At 46.0% G+C, this 11,406-nt stretch overlaps 1 protein-coding gene across 7 annotated transcripts; it reads left to right on the top strand.

Annotated features, from left to right (window-relative positions):
- Positions 1–2,402: 2,402 nt before the first annotated feature.
- ZBTB18 (zinc finger and BTB domain containing 18) lies at positions 2,403–10,938 on the top strand. Of its 7 annotated transcripts, none has more exons than XM_057728913.1 (4): positions 2,483–2,515; positions 6,624–6,656; positions 6,956–7,041; positions 7,254–10,938. In XM_057728913.1, the coding sequence occupies exons 3-4, from the start codon at positions 7,017–7,019 to the stop codon at positions 8,834–8,836; spliced, it is 1,608 nt and encodes a 535-aa protein (XP_057584896.1). In that variant the 5' UTR covers positions 2,483–2,515; positions 6,624–6,656; positions 6,956–7,016; the 3' UTR covers positions 8,837–10,938. The 7 variants fall into 7 exon arrangements, with proteins under 7 accessions (XP_057584899.1, XP_057584900.1, XP_057584896.1 ...); XM_057728918.1 differs by lacking the exons at positions 2,483–2,515; positions 6,956–7,041 and adding exons at positions 3,036–3,351; positions 4,797–4,880; XM_057728917.1 differs by lacking the exon at positions 6,956–7,041 and having other exon boundaries at positions 2,414–2,515.
- The last annotated feature ends 468 nt before the right edge of the window (positions 10,939–11,406 follow it).

Here is an 11,406-nt window from a genome sequence, read left to right as displayed (position 1 = left end):
ATTGCTGTGCACGGGCTTTCTCTAGTTGTGGTGAGGGGGGCTACTCTTCGTTGCAGTGTGTGGGCTTCTCAGTGCAGTGGTTTCTCTTGTTGTGAAGCATGGGCTCTAGGTGTGCGGGCTTCAACAGTTGTGGAGCATGAGCTCAGTAGTTGTGGCTCGCAGGCTCTAGGGCAGAGGCTCAGCAGTTGTGGTGCATGGGTTTAGTTGCTCCATGGCATGTGGGATCTTCCTGGGCCAGGGCTCCTGGGCTGGAACCCACATCCCCTGCATTGGCAGGTGGATTCTTAACCACTGTGCCACCAGGGAAGCCCTGTTGCTTTCTTTATTTTTAACTTTTAGTAGGTGAGAAACAATTTTGAGAATGCAAATATTTCTTTTTCCAATTTTTTCCTGAACTTGTTGGCAAAGCATGTACTTCTTTTCACCTGTTTTTTAAACAGTGTATTTCCTTTATCAAGAATATTTATAAACTTCCTCAATTTTAAACAGGTCAGACTGAGACTGGGCCTTCTACCAACAGAGTAAAAGATGCAGAATTCACCAAAAGCACAAGTAGAATATATTTCATGGAATAAAAAACTCTAGTTGTCATAGGATGGCCTTGACCTCAGTTATCAATCATGAGGGCACATGAAAATGTTGAGAAAAGGGTAGAGAATATCATTACTCTGTCTAAGAGGATATTCCAATAGTATTTCAGCTGCAGAAATTCCGTGTGCTCCTGTTTTTACTTCACTAGTAATTCAATATGTCTGATTTGCCTACACAATACTTTCAACTTAGTTTACCCATCTGACCTGGAACAAAGTGAAAGCACATTTTGCCCAGTTGAAAGGTCTCCCGGCAAGTTGGTTAGCAACAGGCTTGCCAGTCTCAGTTCAGTTAGCGAAGAATAAACACATTTCACATGACAATTACTAGTGTACTAACTTCCTCACGCTACAGTTTTCTATTTTATATTCTTAAACCATTTTCCCCCTTCTCATTCAATTTTTTTTTTACTTGTAGTTCTTGCCTGCTAAACAAGATTTCCGATTTCTTGAGGTAGACGTTTCTACTTTTCCTGGCGGCCGTGATGAACACAGTTTTATTGCAAAGAACAGGAATCGAATAAAAGTTTATTTGAAGGGAGGGAGAAACGATACAACCGTCTTACATCTTCCCTCCGTAGTTTAACTTCGTGGTTTGAGGCGTACGAATTAAGAAATCAGGCTATGGCTTCCCAAGTATCACTTTTACTGTAGTTCTCTACATATTGGTCACTTGGGAATGGCTACTTGTAACACTGCAAATACACGTGACAAGAGGGTTCTGTGAGAAACACAGGCGCTCTGCTGTGCCTGTGACAAGATGCCCAGAGAATGACGCCCGGACACTGCCCGTCTGAGCCGGTGGCGTCCGCTGAGCCCGATGCGCACCTGCACCTGCGGACAGGGCAACGCGGCATGGAGCGAGGGCTGGGAGATGAGGGCCTGGGCGTCGCCACCCACAGCAGCCGGAGCAGAGGGAGCCACCTCATGCCGGACTCGGGTCGTGTGTCCCGGGTGCCCTGCCTCCGCGGATACCTCCGGAACTTCGAGCAGCCCAGCCCCACTACGTTCAAAAGTGTATTTATGGTTGTCAAGGCGCACACCGAAAAGCTTGTTCCGCAGCCCCGTGAGCGCGCGAGGCCTCCCAGCCTGGAAACAAGCCCCTCCCAGCGCAGCTGTCGCCGCCGCCCGCGGGCTCCTTTCACTTTCTCACGGCCAAGTCCCCCAGAGGGGCGCCGCTGCCGCCACCGCCGCTGCGCCCGCCCGACGACTCCGCCCGCCCCGCCTCTCTACTAAGCCCCGCCCGCCCGTGCCCGCCCACCCCAACAGTTTCTGCTTGCGATTGGCACGCGAGAGCGGCAGCTCCAGCTCCCCTCTCCCATTGGCCGGGCCCTCTTGTCAGTTCGATGATTGCCCGTCACTGCCTCCGCCCCCCTGAAAAGCTGCTCTCCTATTGGAGGAGACTGAGTGCTGGGGGCGGGCGGGGAACACGGGTCCGGCAGCTTTCGGTCAATCGCAGCAGCCCAGCGCCTGGAGGGAGGGAGGCGGGGTGGGGGGGAACATCTGGCCGCCGCCGCCGCGTGCGTGCGTGGTGCGTCCCCCCGCCCCTCCCCCCGCCCCCGCCCCCCCATCCCGCCCCCCGGCCCGGGCTCCGCGCTCGCTCCTCGCTCGCTCGCTCCCTCGCTGTGTCTGGCAGGCTGCGGCCGCCGCTGGGCTGCTGCCATGGGGAGCCGTTGAGAGTGGGGCCTCTTCGCTCCGCCGCGCTCCTCCGGCTGCCAGCGGGGGTGGGAGGGAGGGAGGGAGGGAGGGGGCAGGGGGAGCGGGCGACGGAGCCGGGATTGGGGGGCGGGGGGGCCGGGAGGGAGGGAGGGAGGGGGGCCCGCGGAGGAGGAAGCCCACCAAGTCCGGCGGCGGCGGCGGCCGGGAGGCGGAGGACGCGGCGGCGGCGGCGGCGGCGGGGACGCGGTGACTTAGGGCCGCTCCGTGTGAGTCCCGGCGCCGGCCCCCGGCCCCGACCCGGCGCCCCCTCCGCGCCCGGGCCCTGGCGGGCGGGGCGCCGGCTGTGCGGCCCCGGCCGGCGGGGCAGGGCGGGCGGGCGGGCGACCCGGCCCCGCGAGTGGAGTTAGTTTGTGCGGGTGGAGCCAGGGGTGGCGGAGGGCGCCGCAGCGGCGGGGGGCCCGGTGCGGTGCCCGGCCGCCGCAGCTGCGGGTCGGGCGGGGTGCGGCCGGTGCAGCTGCGGCGCGGGGCGCGCTCCGGCCGGTGCAGCTGCGGCGGCGCCTCTCGGGGGCGGGGGGCTCGGGGCGGGGGCTTGGGAGCGGTGCAGCTGCACGGCGCCGGGACGGCCGCGGCTCCGGGGACCCTCGCAGCTGCGGCGGCGCCCGCGGGGAGGCCCCTCCCGGGCCGGGGCAGTTGCCGGGGGCTCGCGCCGTGGCGGCGGGGAAGCGGTAGCAGCCACCCTCCCCCTGCTTCTTACGACTTTTCTTTTGTTGTTGCCGTGACCCGGGTCTGTTTTCTCGTCTGTTGTTTAAGGTGTTTTCCTGCTGCACCGGCTCTACGCCCTCCACCTCCTTCCCTGTGGTTTAACCTTCCTCTTTCCCCTAGTGTTTTATGCACAGCCAACTACGTGAAGATTTGCATTTCTTCCCCCCTCCCTGCTCCGCACCCCCGCCCCCACCTCCTTGAAAAACAAAACCCAACCTTACAAAACCTCTCCGGACCTGAGGCTGCGAGGCGCAGAGGGGTTGATTTGTGGAGTGGGAGTCGCTGGCCCATTGCGGTGCTCGGGACTCATTAAACTGTCACTCGCCCCCCACCCCACTGGGTAAATGGGGTGATTAATGTCTGATATATTGGAATGAGGCGAGGGCATTTGTGCAGAATAGGTGGTGTGGCTGAGAAGGAATTTATCTCCAAAGAGGGACTCTTGAAATAGGCATTCATAATTATGTCATTGATCTCGAAGTTAGAGAAAGTTGGGTTTGTGACTTTGGGAAAGCAAGAAGCACAGGATAGAGACCTTGGTCTTTGTTACTCTTTTTTTAACTCTTGGCCATGGTTTTCTAATGAGGACGGAGTGGTTATCAGCGGGACTGTGACACTTGCGCCTCAGGCCCCAGCGCCTTTTCTCCTCCTCACCCCCATCAGAGTGTGTGGAGATGTATTTGACATTCACAGATGTCGCAGCCCCTTGCAGGGCACTGGTCACGCCAGTCCGGGTTATGTTACAGTTTCATCAGCCATTCGAAAAAGACCCACAAATCTAGCCAAAAAGTTCCCCAACTTGCTAGAGCTGGCTTCCCCCACCCCTTTCTCCCTGAAAGGTTTTCTTGTGATCATGAACATTACTAAGTGACCCAAAAAAAGATTGTTATGGGACACGGATCAAGGGGAATACAAAGTTCTGCTCTTTCTGAGCGTAAAGTTGGATCAGCTACAGAGATGCAGCATTCATTTTAAGTGGCTGTAGCAGGTTGTATCAGTTTATTAATTTATCTCATTGAACTGAAGTACTTTCCAGGATTTCAGAAAGTGCAGTTTCAGCTTGTTGATATTGAGAGTTGAAATTTGCATTAACTGGCAGTGTGAGAAATTTTACTGAGAAGGTGGTTTTAGATAAGTAGTTATATAAGAGTGAAATAAGGTGAACCAGGTTGAAGCAGTAGTTCTGAATAGTCTTCCAACATTCTGAGATATGTATACCATTATCTCAGCAGAAAAAAAAAAGTAAAGTGCCGTAATAATGTTGAAACGGGACTGGAGATGTCAAATGGGTTGGTTAAAAATATTCCTAAGCTGCCTTTGAAACTAAACGTTGGAGTTGAATAAAAGTGAATCTGGATTTCCTGAATAGCACCGTGGCTTGAGTGTGCTGTCAGTATGTAAGCCAGTCCACCAACTTAAGACAGAAGTGTTGCTATTCCATAAATACAGTAGAACTCCATATGCTGAGTTTTTCAATTTCTTCTGTTAGAAAGTTTGGAAAAAAAGGGAGACTTTGAAGTATTTTGTTTATACTAACAGAAGAGAAAAGTTCTCCTAAGAAAAAGCTGGTGGCAGGAGTGTAGAGGAGTAGCATATGGCATTAAAAGGAGCACAGCTGGAGGTAGCATTTCCATCTGAACATGATGTCAGAGCAGCTGACAGCCTGCCATCCCTCAGCCTTTTATTCTAACACACAGACAGGGAGTTAGTGTGTGCGGATCTGTGGTGGAGAAGGTATCTCATTCCTCTCTAACATCATCTCCACTTTGCATCTGTCTCTCTTAGTCTGCTTTTTTTCCACCGATGTAACAGACCTGGAGCCAGCAAGACTCAGAGGAAAGGACTTAATCAGGTTTATGTGTCCTAAAGGTAGGAGTAGCAAGAGATTAGATTGAGCATATTTCTGTTTTGGTGTTTTGTTTATTTAATTTAAAAAAAATCACATTACTTTTGTAATCCAGTTTAAGAATAAAATATGAAATTGAGTATTAAATGAACATCTTATTGGAGTTGAAAGTCTTGGGCTTATTTAGCTTTAATTTTTATCCCTTTTGTTTTTTGCGGGTAAATAACTTTAATATACAGAAATATTTCAAGTTTTGAAATGTTAAGAAAGGCTTTGAAATATTGCTTTTTGAGATCACTTTGGATTAAAATACTTTGTTGTTGTTGTTCACTGCTATTTAGATTCCTTTTGCTTTTGGAGTTGGGGGGGGAGAAATAGTAAATTGTTTGGAATCCAGCATGCAAACTTATATGAGAAGATTATTCTAGTTAAGAAGCTAGATTGTTGTGTAATTAATTCCACTGTGAAACTTTATTCTTCAAAACATTCAGCAGCGCTACTGAAACATACAGCTGTAGTGCTTTTGAAACCGAAGGTTTTTTTTAAGAGAGAGAGAGAAAAAAAAAAACTTTGGTCCCCAGGAGAATAGTTTGACTGGTTTCCTCATTTCTCTTTCAAATATATATTTAAGAGATCTTTTATTTCAGCATAACGATAATTATTTGCAGGAGTTTTTGTGTTAGCGACTAATTTAGAACTTGTAGATTTGAGCTGCCTGAATTGGCCAGACAGCTGTAATCGCACTCCTCTATTCTTAATCTCTTTATCTGGGCAGCAGCTGCCATATGGCCACAGTCAGCTGGATCAGATGTTTATAAGCTTCCTTCTTCGTCCCTCTCTGTCCTCTCAGCCTCCTAATTTGATCACGGCTACCTTGTGAGCTGCCCTCCAATCTTTATTTTTAGCCCTCTCAAGGATTAGGATTGATGTTAGCTGTGGGGCACTTAAAGTGATTGTATTGTAAATCTTGGTTTATTCTAGCAGGGGCATCTTGCAGATTGTATTGGGTTAGGATGAAAGTTTTAGTCCATCTTGGGCAAAGTGTAGAAGAAGCAGGGAAGTAATTTTTAAATGTTAAATTAATATGTATCCATTCCCCAGATGCACTTTTTGAGATGGATGGTGTGGAACCTTGCTTCTGGTCATAGTAAAGGGGAAGTCGGTTTTCTTTATTTTTAAGGAGTTGAATTTTGCTGTTGAATTTTGACCCTTTGTACATCTGCGACTCTCCTCCCTCCATTTTACCCTTTTTCACCAGAAAATAAGGGCAACAATGCATATTTGAAAGAATAAAACCTAGTGGGAAAACAAAATATATCAAGTTATGTTGAAACAAAGTATTTTCTGTTGACTGAGGTATGGCAGAGTAAAAAAAAAAATAGTTTCTCTTTTACTAGCAAGCCTCTTTTTTTTGTTTTGTTTTGGTATGTCAAACCTATAAAACTTTTGAGTTTCATTTGAACGTAATATGCCTTTATTTAAAAGTTTGCATTAATTTTAATATGGAACTGATTTTGCTTTGCAACAGATCAAAGTTCAGATGAGAATTTTCAGAGTTAAATAAAGCCCTTCTGTTTCTTAATATTCTAGATGTACAGTTTTTGCAAAGACATATAACCATTTCTTCTCTCGATTCATTAAAAAAAAATTGGATTTGTTCATAGTAAAGACGATCTTTTCCATCTGTTGGTGTAGTTCCTTCTGATCTCGTACATGTGTGCTATACCTGCAAATCTTAAGGCATTAACATCTGTTTTTATACACAGGGCTTTTGTTGTTTTAACACTCTGACTTTAAAAGTAAGTTGTTTGCTAATTTCTGGACTAATTATGCAATTTCACTTTTTTTTCTTGATTCAGCCAAATGTGTGTGTTTAAATTGTGCTTTCTAAGTGCAGTCAAGTATCAAAAGTAATAAAATAAAAAACGATGGTTGAACAAGTGTTCTGAATCTTCCAGAACGTTTGGGACTTTTCTTTGTTCATTATTTGAGTTGTTCCCTTTGAAATTAAAGCTATTTTGTAGGTTTTGTAGGACATAATTTGATGATTAGAGTTAATTGAATTTCTTCTGAAAGAGACCTAAATTCTTATTCTCAGGAAGAGACTGTACTGAAATTAAGGCTTTTAAAACTTGACTAAAAGTTCAGGGAAGGTGGAGATGCATCAGACACTGTTTGGCTGGGGTAAGAAGTTTCAAAAGTGTACATTTTTCTTCTTGTGTTTGGTTTTGTGTGTGTGATTTGGTAGTGTTTGGGTCATAAGCCTGATTAAAATTCAGGAACATGTACCTCTGTGGCCCAAGCTGATTTTTTCTTTTTTTTTTTTTTTAATGGGGACTAGAGCATTGAAAAGTTGTTCCTAACCAGGCTCTCATGAGAAATTTCTCTCTTCCCAGGTTATGAAGACAGTATGGAGTTTCCAGACCATAGTAGACATTTGCTGCAGTGTCTGAGCGAGCAGAGACATCAGGGTTTTCTTTGTGACTGCACTGTTCTGGTGGGAGATGCCCAGTTCCGAGCGCACCGAGCTGTACTGGCTTCATGCAGCATGTATTTCCACCTCTTTTACAAGGACCAGCTGGACAAAAGAGACATTGTTCATCTGAACAGCGACATTGTTACAGCCCCAGCCTTCGCTCTCCTGCTTGAATTCATGTATGAAGGGAAACTCCAGTTCAAAGACTTGCCCATTGAAGACGTGCTAGCAGCTGCCAGTTATCTCCACATGTATGACATTGTCAAAGTCTGCAAAAAGAAGCTGAAAGAGAAAGCCACCACGGAGGCAGACAGCACCAAAAAGGAAGAAGATGCTTCAAGTTGTTCGGACAAAGTCGAGAGTCTCTCTGATGGCAGCAGCCACATGGCAGGCGATTTGCCCAGTGATGAAGATGAAGGGGAAGATGAAAAATTGAACATCTTGCCCAGCAAAAGGGACTTGGCTGCCGAGCCTGGGAACATGTGGATGCGATTGCCCTCGGACTCAGCAGGCATCCCCCAGGCTGGCGGAGAGGCAGAGCCACACGCCACAGCAGCTGGAAAAACAGTAGCCAGCCCCTGCAGCTCAACAGAGTCTTTGTCCCAGAGGTCTGTCACCTCCGTGAGGGATTCGGCAGATGTTGACTGTGTGCTGGACCTGTCTGTCAAGTCCAGCCTTTCAGGAGTTGAAAATCTGAACAGCTCTTATTTCTCTTCACAGGACGTGCTGAGAAGCAACCTGGTGCAGGTGAAGGTGGAGAAAGAGGCTTCCTGTGATGAGAGTGATGTTGGCACTAATGACTATGACATGGAACATAGCACTGTGAAAGAGAGTGTGAGCACTAATAACAGGGTACAGTATGAGCCGGCCCATCTGGCTCCTCTGAGGGAGGACTCGGTCCTGAGGGAGCTGGAGCGGGAGGACAAAGCCAGCGACGACGAGATGATGACCCCCGAGAGCGAGCGGGTCCAGGTGGAGGGCGGCATGGAGAGCAGTCTGCTGCCCTACGTTTCCAATATCCTGAGCCCGGCCGGCCAGATCTTCATGTGCCCCCTGTGCAACAAGGTCTTCCCCAGCCCGCACATCCTGCAGATCCACCTGAGCACGCACTTCCGCGAGCAGGACGGCCTGCGCAGCAAGCCGGCCGCCGACGTCAACGTGCCCACCTGCTCGCTGTGCGGGAAGACGTTCTCCTGCATGTACACCCTGAAACGCCACGAGAGGACTCACTCGGGCGAGAAGCCCTACACGTGCACGCAGTGCGGCAAGAGCTTCCAGTACTCGCACAACCTGAGCCGCCACGCCGTGGTGCACACGCGCGAGAAGCCGCACGCCTGCAAGTGGTGCGAGCGCAGGTTCACGCAGTCCGGGGACCTGTACCGGCACATCCGCAAGTTCCACTGTGAGTTGGTGAACTCCTTGTCGGTCAAAAGCGAGGCGCTGAGCCTGCCCGCTGTCAGAGACTGGACCTTAGAAGATAGCTCTCAAGAACTCTGGAAATAATTTTATATATATATAAATAATATATATATACCTATATATAAATAGATCTCTATATAGTTGTGGTACGGTCTAAAAGCAGTCTCGTTTCCTGGAACTGAAAGGTTGGGATATTCACTTGTTTTTGCACTTTAGAATAGCATGAGAATCTCACTAATTTAGCATTCTGATAAAAGAAACTTTAGAGCAAGTCGGAGAATAGAGAGGTGTTTTTCTTTCTTTCGAGGGGGTAGGGGAAGTAAGCCAATAAGAACCTTTGAAACAAATCGTCCTACCACAAAATGCTTTCATAGGGCCTGTTTTGTCAGCACTGTGGTGTCTTTTGAGCTCTTTTTTTTCCCCACCTTTTCTTTTTTTTAAGTAGAAATTCCCTCCAGTTTTATTAGCCTCTTTATATGTCTCAAATTGCATGAATCTTTTCTGGCTGTTGGAAACCTGAATGCTTTTAGACCCAAATGGAAAATTTCTGAAATGCTGGATTATCTATTTTTAAACAAGCAGTTGACTTAAAACTTTCTGTGGCAACTTCTGGTTTTCTGACGGTTCCCAGTGAGAGAAATTCTGAAAGTACACTGGGATCACTGGGACGCTGTCTTTGTGAAGGTTTGCTTGGGATGAAAAAGGATATTGCAGCTTCAGCAGTGTTGAACTGTGTGTTGAAAAATGTGAATTACTGTTATTGTATACTGTAATTGATTACATGGGCTGGGGGGGGTGTCAAAGGACTTGACAGGTTGTGTTGATGCTCTTAGTTGAGTCTTGAAAAGTAAATATTAACGCTACAGAAATGCATGAGTTTCAATATATTTTTTGTCTTTGTTTGCATTGTATAACTTTAACGAGTGAGTTTAAAATTATTTAATTTCCTTAGAAAAATAGCACCATTTGGAAAAAAACCTGGTGTTATGAAGAACGTTAATGCACTGTTTTTATTTTTATTTTATATAATTTAAATTGACTTTCCCACTGTCTTTAAGTTGAAACTGTTAAGCTGAATAAAAACTTAAGCTGCAAATTGATAACTTCGCTACATAACAAGGAAAATATAAATGTTTACAAACGGCTTAAAGATTTGCATGTGCAGTGTGCATTTATAACAAAACTTCTAATTGCACAAAACCCAGGCCAGCTCAAAGTTTAGATGTACACATTTACCCAGTTGAGCGTTTTTAGAATAACTACTGCACAAATTGACAATAGGTCATTCTCTTTTTTTGCTCCCCTTTTCTTTTCCTCCCCTTCTTCCTTTCCCTCCCTTCCTCCCTCCTCTCCCCTCCCCCATCCCCCACCCCCACCCCCACCCCCAACTTCATGAAAAGATTCTATGGACTGAAAAAGCCCCAGGCTGAAAGGACTGGACTGCCTTGATTGACACGGGGAAGGGGGTTAGTAGACTATGTGTATCGCGGCAGCAGAGGCTGCAGCCCAACGTGTGGTTTTAATGACCAGCACGCAGGGCAAAGCATTTTGCACAGTGTTTGTTTTCCTGTCTTGCACTTACAAATAAGGTCTATGGGAGTAGCATGGAAAACGTTTGCTGTTTTTCCCTTTTTTTTTTAATTGCTTTTGTTTAAAATTTGATCGCCTTAACTACTGTAAACATAGCCTATTTTTGTGCTTAAGATACTGAATGGAAAACTCCATTGTGTGTTGCTGGACTGTTTTGGAAATATTTGGTCAAATGTGTGTTAATTTGGCTGTAATGGCATTTAAAGCAAACAAACAAACAAACAAACAAAAAGCTGTGAAAATGGCCTTGGAGCATTATCTTTAGTTACTTGAAGAGTTTCTAGTTTTTTTTAAATACAGTTTATGTTAAAATAATTTTTATTAATTTAGAAAAGACAATCAATGTCTGTGAGAAAACGGACTTTCTTTTGGATTTTCTTTTTGTGGTCATTGCGAGTGATTGCTTTTTCCTTTTATTAGTTTCACATTCTTCCCTTTGTTCTAAAACTTAGACTGACATCTAGCTTTGACAATCATAGTATGTTTTATTTTCCTGAGGGGGGAATAACTTATAATGCTGTTTAGTTTTGTACTATTGGTGTGTTGGTGAATTTTTAAACTGTGTGCTAACTGCAATAAATTATATGAACTGAGAATTTTTGTGTGTTTTTTTAAATTGTGATTATGTACTACATATGTTCCTAAATGTGTATCATACATGGCATCTTTATTTTTAATATCGGTTCTATTAAGAGCTTATGAATTATTAGAATGCCTTAAATCACTCAAATGCAAGTGTGCAAAAATTTTGCTTCTAGTCATTTAAGAAGATACTAAATGCACATTTAAACATGTGACCCATTTTCTACATCCTAGATCAGGAATGTTAAGGTAATTCCCTAGAAATTTGTGAATCTGTGAGACTTCAAGTGGCAGCATGGATTTTTTGTAATACGCTGTACAGCTACTAGTCCACACACCATAAGTCATATTTTCATGGGTAATTTTATCTTAAGTTGATTGGTCAAATCTATTCTTCTGTGTTCTGGTTTAAGTGGAAAATTGAAGGAGACCGGATGTCTTAATTTGGAAGACTGCTTGGCTAATGACTGGAATTCTAGGCA

Source organism: Hippopotamus amphibius, chromosome 3 (assembly GCF_030028045.1).
Source record: "Hippopotamus amphibius kiboko isolate mHipAmp2 chromosome 3, mHipAmp2.hap2, whole genome shotgun sequence".
Lineage (NCBI taxonomy): Eukaryota > Metazoa > Chordata > Mammalia > Artiodactyla > Hippopotamidae > Hippopotamus > Hippopotamus amphibius.
The sequence above is the reverse complement of the archived record's forward strand: the minus strand, read 5'-3'. Positions and strand labels throughout refer to the sequence as shown.

Bases quoted from the DNA above. Each gene is read 5' to 3' on its own strand.
- ZBTB18 (XM_057728913.1), top strand. From the start codon at position 7,017: ATGCATCAGACACTGTTTGGCTGGG. The intron at 7,042-7,253 runs GTAAGAAGTTTC...CTCTCTTCCCAG, and splicing joins TCAGACACTGTTTGGCTGGG to GTTATGAAGACAGTATGGAG.